Below are 14,231 nucleotides of genomic sequence, written 5' to 3'. Positions count from 1 at the left end.
AACACAAGCTGGAATCAAGATTGCCGGGAGAAAGCAATAACCTCAGATATGCAGATGACACCGCCCTTATGGCAGAAAGTGAAGAGAAACTAAAAAGCCTCTTGATGAAAGTGAAAGAGGAGAGTAAAAAAAGTTGGCTTAAAGCTCAACATTCAGAAAACTAAGATCATGGCATCTGGTCCCATCACTTCATGGGAAATAGATGGGAAAACAGTGGAAACAGTGGCTGACTTTATTTTGGGGGGCTCCAAAATCACTGCAGATGATGATTGCAGCCATGAAATTAAAAGATGCTTACTCCTTGGAAGGAAAGTTATGACCAACCTAGATAGCATGTTAAAAAGCAGAGATGTTACTTTGCCAACAAAGGTCCGTCTGGTCAAGGCTATGGTTTTTCCAGTGGTCATGTATGGATGTGAGAGTTAGACTGTGAAGAAAGCTGAGCGCTTAAGAATTGATGCTTTTGAACTGTGGTGTTGGAGAAGACTCTTGAGAGTCCCTTGGACTGCAAGGAGATCCAATCAGTCCATCCTAAAGGAGATCAGTCCTGGGTGTTCAATGAAAGGACTGATGCTAAAGCTGAAACTCCAGTACTTGGGCCACCTCACGCGAAGAGTTGACCATTGGAAAAGACCCTGATGCCGGCAGGGGTTGGGGGCAGGAGGAGAAAGGGACAACAGAGGCTGAGATGGCTGGATGGCATCACCGACTCGATGGACATGAGTTTGAGTGAACTCCGGGAGTTGGTGATGGACAGGGAGGCCTGCCGTGCTGCGATTCATGGGGTCGCAAAGAGTGGGACACGACTGAGCGACTGAACTGAACTGAACTGAGGGATCTAATGTACTTCTTGCTTCTTCTGTCTCCCTTCTGTTGGATGAGGATAAGAGGCTTGTGCAAGCTTCATGATGGGAGGGACTGCCTGTGGGGAAAACCGGGTCTTGCTCCAATGGGCATAGCCATGCTCAGTAAATCTTTAATCCAATTGTATGCTGATAGGTAGAGCAGTGCTCCCTCCCTGTTAGTTGTTTGGCTTGAGGCGACCCAGTCCTGGAGTCTACAGGCTCTATGGTAGAGCTAATGCTGACCACCAAGAGGACTTATGCCAACACGTGCCTTCCAGGATTGGTGCTGCCAGTGTCCCGGTCCCCACAGCAGGCCACTGCTAACCCATGACTCCACAAGAGACCCTAAAACACACACAGGCAGGTCTAGTTCAGTCTCCCGTGGGGTCACTGCTCCTTTCCCCTGGGCCCCCTGCACAAGGTCTTGTTTGTGGCCTCCAAGAGTTTCTGCTTCCCTGAATCCCATGGAAGTTCTATGATCAAATTTAGCTGGCCTTCAGAGTCAGATTCCTTGGGGACTCCCAGTCCCTTTGCTGTATCCCCAGGTTGGGAAGTCTAATGTGGAGCCCAGAACCTTCATAACATTGTGAGAAATGCTTTGGCATTACTGTTCTCCAGTTTGTGGATCGCCTACCCAGCAGGTATGGGAATTGATTTTAACATGACTGTGCCCCCTCTACTGTCCTGCAAATCAAAAAACAACAGATAGAACCAGATATGGAACAATGAACTGGGTTCAAAATTGGGAAAGGAGTATGTCAAGGCTATATATCATCACCCAGCTTATTTAACTTAAATGCAGAGTACATCATGCAAAACGCCGGGTTGGATGAATCACAAGCTAGAATCAAGATTGCCAGGAGAATTATCAACAACCTCAGATAGGCAGATGATACCATTCTAATAGCAGAAAGTGAAGAAGAACTAAAGAGCCTCTTGATGAGGGTGAAAGAGGAGACTGAAAAAGCAGGTTTGAAATTCAACATTCAAAAAACTAAGATCACAGAAACTGGTCCCGTCACATCACAGCAAATAGATGGGGGAAAAGTGGAAATAGTGACAGATTTCATTTTCTTGGGTTCCAAAATCACTGCAAACAGTGACTGAAGCCATAAAATTAAAAGACACTTGTCCTTGGAAAAGAAAGTTATGGCAAACATTGACAGCATATTAAAAAGCAGAGACATTACTTTGCCAACAAAGTCCATATAGTTAAAACTATGACTTTTCCAATTCATGTACAGATGTGAGAGTTGGACCATAAAAAATGCTGAGCACCGAACAATTGATGCTTTTGAATTGTGGTGCTAGAGAAGACTCTTGAAAGTCCCTGGGACAGCAAGGAGATCAAACCATTCAATCCTGAAGAAAATCAACCCTGAATATTCATTGGAAGTACTAATGCTAGAGCTGAAGCTCCAATACTCTGGCCATTTGATGCGAAGAGCATACTCATTGAAAAAGACTCTCGTGCGAGGAAAGATCGAGGGCAAGAGGAGAAGGGGATGACAGAAGATGAGGTGGTTGGATGGCATCACCGACTCAATGGACATGAGTTTGAGCAAACTCTGGGAGATACTGAACAACAGAGAAGCCTGGTGTGCTGCAGTCCATGGGGTGGCAAAGAGTTGGACACAACTTAGCAACTCAACAACAAAATGGGATGCTATCCTGTACAACAGGATAAATATGATTAACACCTGCTGTTTGTTATATATGAAAGTTGTTAAGAGAGTAAAGCCTAACAGTTCTTATCATAATGAAACTTTTTCTTTTTTTGCTCATACCACATGGCTTGCAGGATCTCAGTTCTCTAACCTGGGATTGAATCTGGGTCACAGAAGTGAAAGCCTGGATTTCTAACCACTAGGCTACCAGGGAACTCTCTTTTAATTTTTTTATCTACATAGGATGGTGGATATTCACTAAACTTATATGGTAATAATTTCATGATGTATACAAGTCATATTATGATGTACACCTTAAACAGTGCAATATGTCAATGATACCTCAATAAAACTGGAAGGGGAAAAAAAGCATGTGGACCTTTAAGCCATTTGCAACCTTCAGAGAAATGACAACAGTTAGACCTTAATGGGTTCATTTAGGAATCATATCATGTGAAATAAAAATCTACTTTGTTCTTGCATTAAAAAAAAAGAAACAAATGGAAAAAGCCAATGAAAATTTTGCACATAGGACAGTGTTTTCAAACATGCTTTAAAAATAGATACTCTTATTAAAAAGAGGTAAGTACATTAAGGACATTTTGCTAAGTGAAATAACCCAGAAAGAGAAAGAAAAATACTATATGATTTCACTAATATGAAAGTGAAAGTCGCTCAGTCATCTCCGACTCTTTGTGACCCCATGGACTCTATAGTCCATGGAATTCTCCAGGCCACAATACTAGAGTGGGTAGCCTTTCCCTTCTCCAAGGAATCTTCCCAACACAGGGATCAAACCCAGGTCTCCCACATTGCAAGCAGATTCTTTACCTGCCGAGCCACAAGAGAAGCCCAAGAATACTGGAGTAGGTAGCCTGTCCCTTCTCCAGCAGATCTTCCCAACCCAGGAATCGAACCAGGGTCCCCTGCATTGCAGGCAAATTCTTTACCAACTGAACTATTAGGGAAGCCCCTTCACTAATATGTGGAATCTAAAAAGAAAGTTGAATTCAAACAAGCAGAGAGCAGAATGTTGGTGTTATGAGGGACAGAAGACGGGTGGGGATGGGGCGATCAAAGGGTATGTATGAGGTTGCAGTTACATATAATGAGTAAGACTAGAGAGTCTAAGACTTTATGCCTAACTAAATAGATACTCCAAGTCAAATGAGATCTAAATCACAGCTGACAACAGAGTATTATAAAAATACTAATTCTCCCCCCAAAATAATCCATAGATTCAGTTAAAAATCAGTCAGATCCAAAAAGTATTTTTTATGGAACTTGGTTCCAAACAAAAAATCCACTTGAAAGAGTAAAAGTACAGGAATTAGGAAAAGCTATTTTTTGGAAAAAACTAACAAAAGTATAATGTTTCAAGAAGTAATATTAATTTGTTAGTGATGCTGGAAAATACCAAGAAAATCAATGATATAAAATAAGCAGAATTTTTCAGATTGCAAGTTGGAAACAATTAGTGGACCAGGAAATCAACTTAGTTACCACCAGATGTTTTTTTAATGGGTTGTAAAAGAGAAATCATTAAAGTGTAACACATCTATTACGTGTGGGTGTTGCTTGACATGTGCATGCATGCGTGGTAGTACATCAGTTCACAAGGTAAATCATTGATTACTTTGTAGAGCACTACTAAAAGTTTGAAAAACATTGAAACGGTAGAGAAACAAAATAGCATAGGGGAATTTGTAATATGACTAGGGTGGTATTTCAAAATAGTAAGGAAAAAAAGAACTATTCAGGCAAGGATTTGGGGACATTAACTACATATATAAAATATCTATATAAAATAATATGTCTATATAAAATAATACATCGATGTAATAAAGTTAGTGTTCTATCACACACAATACAAAAAAACCATGTTTTAAATGGTTTAAAAATGGAAAGTTAAAAAACGCCTATGAAAAGATTAACAGAGGTGCATAAATAAAATTTAATACACAATAAAAAACCATGTAAAATTTTAAAGAAAGAATATTTGCAATTTTTATAAAAAGTAAAAATTGCTACTCAAAATTTATAGCTGTCTCATTTGTGTAAACTGAAGACTATATGAGCCCAATGGTTTCCCTGGTAACTCAGACAGTAAAGAATCTTCCCACAATGCAAGAGACCTGGGTTCCACCCCTGGGTCTGGAAGATCCCCTGGAGAAGGGAATGGCTATCCACTTTAGTATTCTTGCCTGGAGAATTCCACAGACAGAGGAGCCTGGCAGGCTACCATCTCTTGGGTCGCAAAGAGCCAGACATGACTGAGCAACTAACACTTTCACTTTTTTCATAAGCCCAATAGACAAGTGAATAAATGATATTAACATATAAATGCACACATATATATGTATGTCTAACTCCAGAATGCAAATTAAAACAATGGATAGACCTTTTCATGCTCATAATAGCAAAGAGTTTAATATCAAGTCTGGTCAGGATCTAGAGAAAACTATACTCAAATATGCAAACGGGGGAGAGGAGTAAATTATCAAGATACTTTGGAGGGTAGTTTGCAAGTAGGGATTAAAATGTGCATAGTTTCTAATTCAGCAATTCTATTTTGTGGTATTTATCCTAGAAGAACACAAACAACCATGCCCAGAAAGAGATATGTAGAAGTGTCTGTTGCTCTGTGGTTTACATTAGAAAAAAATTTAGGCAAACTAAGGTCTCTTAAGAGAAAAATACCCAAGCCTGTGTATCTATACTGTGCACACAGGTAAAGAACATGCTACATGCATAGATGATATGGCTAGAACCCCCAGAATTAATGTTGAATGATGACCAAAAAAAAGCAATTTTCAGATGGATACATATGGGTTTATACTATTAATATTAAAGAGTAGCCAAAAACACTATAAAGTTTCTATGGTTACTACATACATAAACACATACATTGAACAGAGGTTACCACTGGAAAAGAGAGAGATCTGAGAATGGAGGCAGTGAATAGTCAAGTCTGACAAGTTTTGTTTTTATCCCGAGAAGTTCTATTCGGCTATTTTTCAAAAGTGATTTTTTTCCCCTTTCAGTTTTACTGAGATATGCTTGACATACAGCCCTGTGTAAGTTCAGTGCATACATCATAATGACTAGACCTACATATATTGAAAAATGATTATCTATCACCTTATACAGATACCCTCCAACAAATTTTTTTTTAATAGCATAATGTTCTTTTCTCATGTTTCAAGTATTTCTTCCTTCACGTTCTTCCCTATTCTAGAGTCTGAAGTTCTGGAAGGTGTAATCCTACTGCTCCTTAGTGGACGTTCAGTGTTAGAACTGCTTCATTGCACTTCACATTTCTGTCTTGCAAGCAGGTGCAAATATGAATTGCAGAGCCAAGGAGAATGACTCCTTCTTCCACAGATGTTTTTCATTTGCTTTCCTGCAGAAGTATCACCTGTCAGGGGTCATTTTTGTGTTATTTCTCAGTTTGGAAGCTCCTGTATTGTGCAAGTAATGTAAATCTGAATTCCAGCCTCAGGGAGAGCAGGTTCTTGTCTTAGAAAACTCATGGAAGTCTTTTGTTTCAGTGCAGAACAAGGCTAAAACCAAGAAGCCAGCTGAGCATCTCCTTGTGCTAACCAGCTGTTTTTTACACTATGTGAATCCTTTCTCTGTGTTTATAGAATTCTGAGGGTTTTCAGCTCCAGCTTTCTGGGGCTTTTCAGTTCCAACTCCGCTCCTTGCCTAACTTCAAGGCCTTGTTCTAAGTCTGTGGCTAAGAGAACTCAAGTGCCTTGGCAACAAACACAAGGAAACCTAATATGATATCAATCCACAATTGGATCCCTGGTCTAATTATAATTCTTGACAAACAAGTTAATTTTACGGTCTTTGCCTTTATAAACTTCCCCATTTTGTAGTCCAGAGGAACACAATTCAAGTGCTTCCTGAATCTGTCTCCTGGGCTATAGTCTTCCATTTGGCTCAAATAACACTCTTTTCCATTTCTATTATAGACTGGTTTATTGATTATATCTTTTGGCAGTACTTAGCTATATACTTAAAAGATTTTATATTTAAAAGAATGAATGTTTGCTATATTTTAGATTTTCTAGATGTGTCAAGAGAACTGTCAGAGTCTCTAATTTATTGTGGGCTAGAAATAACATTTTAGTATTTCTTAAAATGAATTCATTTTTATTTATGTAATTTAAAATTAATTTTAAAAATACTGGATACATATCAGAGAAACAGAAACAGTACTTCTCTATTTGTGCTTTATGGGGGACATAGCTTTTAACTTAATTCTCAAAGATGGGGAGGATTTGAAATCGGCAAAAGGGCAGGGAAAAGGCTTTTAATTGATCAGGTTCCCTGTCCCACTTATGTTCAGCACCATCATCTAAATTTTAGGTGAAATTTTTTATTAAATGTTAACAACCATGTGATTATTAAATCATCTGTCTCCCCAAGCTGAGGGGACAGGGAACAATAATATAGCTATTCGTTTTTATGTGCCAAGCAGTGGTTTACAATTGAGGATGTTTTTGTCTACCAGGGGACATGTGACAATATCTGGAGACATTTTTGGTTGTCACAACTTGGTAGGTGCTACTCAGATCTAGTGGAGAGAGGCCAAGGATGATGCTAAACATCCTACAGTGCCCCCAAACATGCATGCCCCCGACCCCAGCAACAGAGAATTATCTAGCCCAAAATGTCAGTGTTTATGATAATGAGACACTCTAGCGCAAAAAAAGCTGCTGACAGCTATTATCAATTGTGTTACTATGACGGATCCCTCTTCCACCTTCTCTTTCACTCTCTGTGTATATTAGGATTCACAGTCCTTTTCCTCTGTACATCAACAGTCTACTTAAGATTTGATAGCTGGTGATCTGCTTCTGAGAAACATCCTAAACAAGTACGCCTCACTGGAATCAATCTCAGATCTTCTCTGCAACAAAGCGTCTGAGCAGCCAAATGTGAGGGACACTCATTTCTTTCAGTTCAGTTCAGTTCAGTCACTCAGTCATGTCTGACTCTTTGGGACCCCATGAACTGCAGCACATCAGGCCTCCCTGTCCATCACCGACTCCCAGAGTCCACCCAAACCCATGTTCATTGCGTCAGTGATGCCATCCAACCATCTCATCCTCCGTCGTCCCCTTCTCCTCCTGCCCTCAATCTGTCCCAGCATCAGGGTCTTTTCAAATGAGTCAGCTCTTCGCATAAGGTGGCCAAAATATTGGAGTTTCAGCTTCAACATCAGTTCTTTACATTTTCTCCAACTCACTGACCAGTCACTTGAACCTGGAATCTGAGTCCTAACCCAGACTTCCTGCCTAGCTGGTCTAAACAACATGGCTGCCTTTCCCTACCTGGACTAATCTTCCCAAATTTTACTCTGTGCTTTAATATACTCATCTGTACCTCCAATGCCTGCTTTGTCTACCTCCCTGTCTCATCAGGTCCTTGCCAGGACAGCTAATCACATCTTAAAATGGTAAATAAAATGTGCCAGTGGGGACAGACTACGCCAACATTACCGGGGTAGTCAAGAAAACTGCCAGCAGATGTTTTGATTGTAACCTCTTTGGTTAAACTGTAACACACGGATGGAGACACCAATCACCATAACATACACAGAGAAAGAAAAAAATAAAACAATAAACACTCTGATTGCTGAAATGCAAACAATGACTTCCGAATATTGACACTGGGAAACCTAGCGGAGTGATATAAAAATAGTCCATTGTTAAAAGATCAATTTTGAAACCCAGTGGTATCAGACAACTGGAAAAAAAGCATACCTTATTCTTAGTCAAGTCAGTTATACTTTTACAAATATATCCCCTATCTTAGCAAGCGCGATTTCCAAGACAAACCTATTGAGCAAGGAGCAATTAAAATACCTCGTTTTCATTGGTTTTGAAACTTTTTCCATAGTCTCAAAAACAAAGCTATGTTTCCTTAAAATAGGTATAATTATATTAGGCACTCTGTTGAAAGAAATGAGTAACTGGGCGTTAAGAAAGGCTGTGTAGGAAAAAAAAAAAGAAAAGAAAGGCTGCGTACATAGTATAATGGTTAATAGTAGAGCCCCTGGTGCCAGAGAGTCTGGTTTGAAAATCAAACTCCCAACTTACACCTGTGACTGTGGCCGGCTCACTTGGTCTCTCAGTGCTTTTCCTCATGAGCAAGTTGCAAATAGTAGCAATATCTATTGCTTAGGGTTCTTATGAGGTTTAAGCTCAGTTATGTGTAAAAATACACACCTGGCACCTAGACATTACCTTGTATCTGTTAGGTAAATTACTAGCAATATTTTTAAAACATAAAACCAGTAGACAGTTTGCTATCATGACTCAAAGGTCATGCTGTTCACTCTCCAAGGCACAGGACCTGTTTCTCAGTCTCAAGCATCTGTGAGTCAGTATGCTATGAACTGGGGTCCACTCTGCAACCAGTGTCCACATTTAGATCTCTCTACAAGAGACATTCTGTCCCAAAAGAGATGTTAAAAAGGCCAGAGGAAAAGAAAAAATAATAAGCAACAAAACAGAAATGTTGTTAAGCACAATTCAAATAAACAAGGTGAAAATACATGAAAACATTCTCTTTATGAAGTACCTTAAAAATCCTAGTGATAACAATAAGAAGAAAACCGGCTGCTGCTGCTGAGTCACTTCAATTGTGTCCGGCCCTGTGTGACCCCCTAGACGGCAGCCCACCAGGCTCCCCCGTCCCTGGGATTCTCCAGGCAAGAACACTGGAGTGGGTTGCCATTGCCTTCTCCAATGCATGCAAGTGAAAAGTGAAAGTGAAGTCGCTCAGTCGTGTCCGACTCTTAGTGACCCCATGGACTGCAGCCCACCAGGCTCCTCCGTCCATGGGATTTTCCAGGCAAGAATACTGGAGTGGGGTGCCTTCTCCGAGAAGAAAGCCTATGGTTCCTAATAAACTTAAGTACACCTTCAGATTTAAATTCTATATTTCAATAAAAGCAGTTCCTAAAACCAAACTTTTAGATGGAAAGGCAACCAGAACAACAGCCTGTGATGAAAACGGTCACAGCTCAGAGACGCTGTGTTTCAAAGAAAAGTGAAAGTGAAGGTAGGTCAGTGAAGTGAAGGTCGGTCAGTTGTGTCCGACTCTTTGCGACCCCATGGACTATAATACAGTCCGTGGAATTCTCTAGGCCAGAATACTGAGTGGGCAGCCTTTCCCTTCTCCAGGGGATCTTCCCGGCCCAGGAATCAAACCCAGGTCTGCATTGCAGGCAGATTCTTTACCAGCTGAGCCACAAGAGAAACCCAAAGTTAAGGTCAATTTTTTTTTTTTTTGAGTAAAATCAAATCCAGACTTAAATAAGCAACAACTATATTCCAAATGTCTACTGCAATAGGGGAAATGCTGCAAGCTTTGGATCTACAGGCATCTCAATGTCAAATAGAAAAAAAAACACTTTTATAAGACAGGATAAGAGGGCTGGAAGGAACTGTTGAGAAGAAATGAAGCTTCTACCCAGTGGTAAAAGCAGACAGCACCATTGGAATGGTGTAATGCATTTACTGCTTGCACAGACTGGGGGCAAGCCAAAGTCCAGGTGTCTGAGAGGAAGAAAAAAGCATGACTCAAGTTTGATCAGGCCAAGGTAGACAGGGTGTTGTATTAGCTGCTCAGTCATGTCCAACTCTTTTGTGACCTCATGGACTGTAGACCACCAGGCTCCTCTGTCCATGGAAAACTCAGGCAAGAATATTGGAGTGGGACGCCAGTCCTTCTCCAGGGGATCTTCCTAACCCAGAGATCGAACCTGGGTCTCCTGCATTGCAGGCAGATTCTTTACCATCTGAGCCACCAGGGAAGCCCCAAAGCAGACAGAGAGTGATGGACAGTTGTGAACACCTGCTCTCTTGGTACTGTAGGAACACTGGTTTTAATAGCAGTTATCAGAACAAAAGAGTGGTTAGGAGCGAAACCCTCCAAACAGGTTAAGTAAGTAAATAATCAGCCTGACATCAACTAAAAGTCCCATTTTCACTCCTTCACTGGGCACCTGATCCTTTTTTCACTGAGCTCCAGCTATACAGGATACATGAGGGGCGTCTCCTGCCAGCATTACCAGGTTAATGAATAGATTTGCAAACTTATGTCCTTACCTAAATCTCTCTTAAAGAAACACTCCGCCCTCACAAAGGAAACCAACCACCAGAACCTGTGAAAGGTAAACAACAAGCAGCAACACAGGAGTGTGGTGAGTCCTTTTTACAAGAAGGAACACACTCCAGATACTAGAATGGGGACATCCGGAAACAAACATGAGTGGCACCAAGTCATAGAGATGTTCTTCTGTCAGAAAACTCACTGTGAACATTCCAATGGTATGAGATTCCAGGGAGGGCACACCTTTTACTCATATTAAACAGAGACAGAGAAACCGTTCTTAAGACTAGAGGACAGTTAAAGACTGGACATATACTTGGATAAAACTTATCAGTGACTTAATAAACAGGTTTTCGAATTCTAATTATACTTTTAATATTGTTACTAAAACAGGTAACTACTCTTAGTCATTTAAAGGGCTCTGAGATTACTTTTAAAACACTGGAATCCAAAACTGTGAAAAGAGAAAGCCAATCTGGATTTCAGGATTCTTTACTTGTTTTCCCCACAGCACTGTCCCTGACTCATAGATAACATCTTTAATTTCTTTGCCTGAAATTCTTCCAGTAGATGCATGAATTCTCCTCTCAAGGCAGAGTGGCTTGATTGGCTGTACCAGTAAGGTGTGAGGACAACAGAAGAGTATCTGCAAATTAAAATGAACCCTCCCCTCTCCTCCCGTGTCTGTCTTCTAGAGAGCCTTCCTTAACCCTCCCAGCTGGACTGGTCCTCCTCCCTGCACTGGAGCCCCTCACAGTATTTTATCTGTATGAGATACTGGTGTGCTTCTCCCACCAGACTGTGAGCAGAGATTAGTACTTCATAAGGCAAAATACAATGGCTTAATTAGAAATAAAAATTATCTGGGTATTATATTATTTGAAACATGAAACATGATACATTTACCAGTCATTGAGATGCTGTGACTCTCCAAGGAAAGGTTAGAGTACTTTGTCATCATTTCTTCCTGGACAGGTAGACTTGTATAAGGTGCAGCTGTAAGAAAAAGAACATGTGATTACATATTATTATCAAGGTTAAATGACTGCATAAAAGTTACTTCACAGCAGCTAAAATACTATATTGTATGCTAGTAATGAAAAATGTTTTTAGGAATCTCTGATTCACTATGTTTTATATGCTCCATAGACATTCAGAAATACACTGAGCTAATGAAGGTAACAAAATTTCCAGTCTTTCTATTTTTTTTTCCTGAAAAATCCCTACTGACTTGTATCAATTGGCTTAAAAAAAAACTTTCCTTATCCTACAATTTGTAATTTCTTTCTAAAACACGAATGAAGACATTGAGAAATTAGATAAAGAGTGCCAGAAAATAAAAGACATTGAAAGGCAGAGAGAAGATGGAAGGACAAAAAAGGACAGACAGATCATAATAAAGGACATAAAAAGTGAAGACAGAGAGAATGTACTGGGTGCTGGAGGACAGAGAACACACAATACATGCACAGGAAAGTCTGTGCTGTTGTTTTCCAGCTATGGGACAGTACAGCCTTGTTTGTTTTTATTTTTAGTTGCTAAGTCATGTCCAGCTCTTTGGTGACCCCACAACTGCAGCATGCCAGGATACTCTGTCCATGGGATTTCCCAGGCAAGAATACTAGAGTGGGTGGCCATTTCCTTCTCCAGGGGATCTTCCTGACCCAGGGATAGAACCCGTATCTCCTGCATTGGCAGGAAGGTTCTTTACCACTGAGCCACCATGGAAGCCCAAATAAGGACAGTCTTTATTCCAAAAATTCTACTGTAATCAGGGAAATGCTACAAGCTTTGGATCTACAGGCATCTCAGTGTCAAATAGAAAAAAACACCTTTCTTTTATACAGAGGGATAAGGCTGGAAAGAACTTTTAAGAAGAAATGGGGCAACCGAGTGGGGAAAAGCAGACAGCACCACTGGACTGTGGTCATGCATTATTGCTTGCTCAGACTAGGGGCAAGCCGAAGTTCAGGGGTCTGAGAGGAAAAGGAAGGCCTGATTCCAATTTGATCAGGCCAAGGCAGACAGTGAGTAATGGACAGTTGTGAACACCTGCTCTCTTGGATACTGTAGGAACACTGGTTTTAATAGCAGTTATCAGAACAAAAGAGTGGTTAGGAGCGAAACCCTCCAAACAGGTTAAGTAAGTAAATAATCAGCCTGACATCAACTAAAAGTCCAATTTTTACTCTTCCAGTGGGCACCTGATCCTTTTTTCACTGAGCTCCAGCTATACAGGATACATGAAGGGCGTCTCCTGCCAGCATTACCAGGTTAATGAATAGATTTGCAAACTTATGTCCTTACCTAAATCTCTCTTAAAGAAACACTCCACCCTCACAAAGGAAACCAACCACCAGAACCTGTGAAAGGTAAACAACAAGCAGCAACACAGGAGTGTGGTGAGTCCTTTTTACAAGAAGGAACACACTCCAGATACTAGAATGGGGACATCCGGAAACAAACAGGAGTGGCACCAAGTCATAGAGATGTTCTTCTGTCAGAAAACTCACTGCGAACATTCCAATGGTATGAGATTCCAGGGAGGGCACACCTTTTACTCATATTAAACAGAGACAGAGAAACCGTTCTTAAGACTAGAGGACAGTTAAAGACTGGACATATACTTGGATAAAACTTATCAGTGACTTAATAAACAGGTTTAGAATTCTAATTACATTTCTAATATTGTTACTAAAACAGATAACTACTCTTAGTCATTTAACTAAAAGTCCTAGATGTTAAGTCTTAGATTACTTAAAGTCTTAGATTACTTTTAAAACACTGGAATCCAAAATTGTGAGGAAAAGCAGACCTGCATTTTGTTTCAGGATTCTTTACTTGTTTTCCCCACAGCACTGTCCCTGACTCATAGATAACATCTTTGATCTTTCTGACTAAAGTTTTTCCTGTAGATACATAAATTCCCCTCTCAAGGCAGAGTGACTTGAATGGCTGTACCAGCAAGGTGTGAAGACAACAGAAGAGTATCTGCAAATTAAAATGAACCCTCCCCTCTCCCCAGGTGTCCTTCTTCTAGAGAGCCTTCCTTAACCCTCCCAGCTGGACTGCCTGCCTCCTCCTTGCACTGGGGCACAATGCCCTATTCACATTCGACTCTCATCACACTATATTATAACTGTTTTAGGTACTGGTGTGCTTCTTCCTCCAGACTGTGAGTAGAGATTAGTACTCCATAAGGAAAATACAGTGGCTTAATTAAATATAAAAAATTATCTGGTTATTAAATTATTAGAAACATGATGCATTTACCAGTCACTGATATGTTATGACTCTCCAAAGAAAGATTAGAGTACTTTGTCGTCGTAATTTCTTCCTGGACAGGTAGACTTGTAAAAGGTGCAGCTGTAAGAAAAAGAACATGTGATTACATATTATTATCAAGGTTAAATGACTGCCTAAAAGCTACTTCACACAACAGCTAAAATGCTGTACTGCATACTATTAATGAAAAATAATGTTTTCAGGAAACTCTCATTCACTAGGTCTTCTATGGTCCACAGACATTCAGAAATACACTGAGCTACTAAATGTACCAACATTTCCCATCTTTCTATATTATTTT

At 40.2% G+C, this 14,231-nt stretch overlaps 1 protein-coding gene across 3 annotated transcripts in view; it reads right to left on the bottom strand.

Annotated features, from left to right (window-relative positions):
• Positions 1-14,231, bottom strand: part of EMB (embigin) — a 122,617-nt gene that overhangs the window by 34,148 nt on the left and 74,238 nt on the right. For all 3 annotated transcript variants that reach the window (XM_043488930.1, XM_043488931.1, XM_043488932.1), the window contains exons 2-3: positions 13,919-14,011; positions 11,552-11,641 (exon numbers count right to left, since the gene is read on the bottom strand). In XM_043488930.1, the coding sequence (XP_043344865.1) occupies positions 11,552-11,641; positions 13,919-14,011 (183 nt within the window). The remainder of the gene's footprint in view (positions 1-11,551; positions 11,642-13,918; positions 14,012-14,231) is intronic.

Source organism: Cervus canadensis, chromosome 16 (genome assembly GCF_019320065.1).
Source record: "Cervus canadensis isolate Bull #8, Minnesota chromosome 16, ASM1932006v1, whole genome shotgun sequence".
NCBI classification, from domain to species: domain Eukaryota; kingdom Metazoa; phylum Chordata; class Mammalia; order Artiodactyla; family Cervidae; genus Cervus; species Cervus canadensis.
Note: the sequence above shows the minus strand (reverse complement) of the source record. Positions and strands in the feature narration are given on the sequence as shown.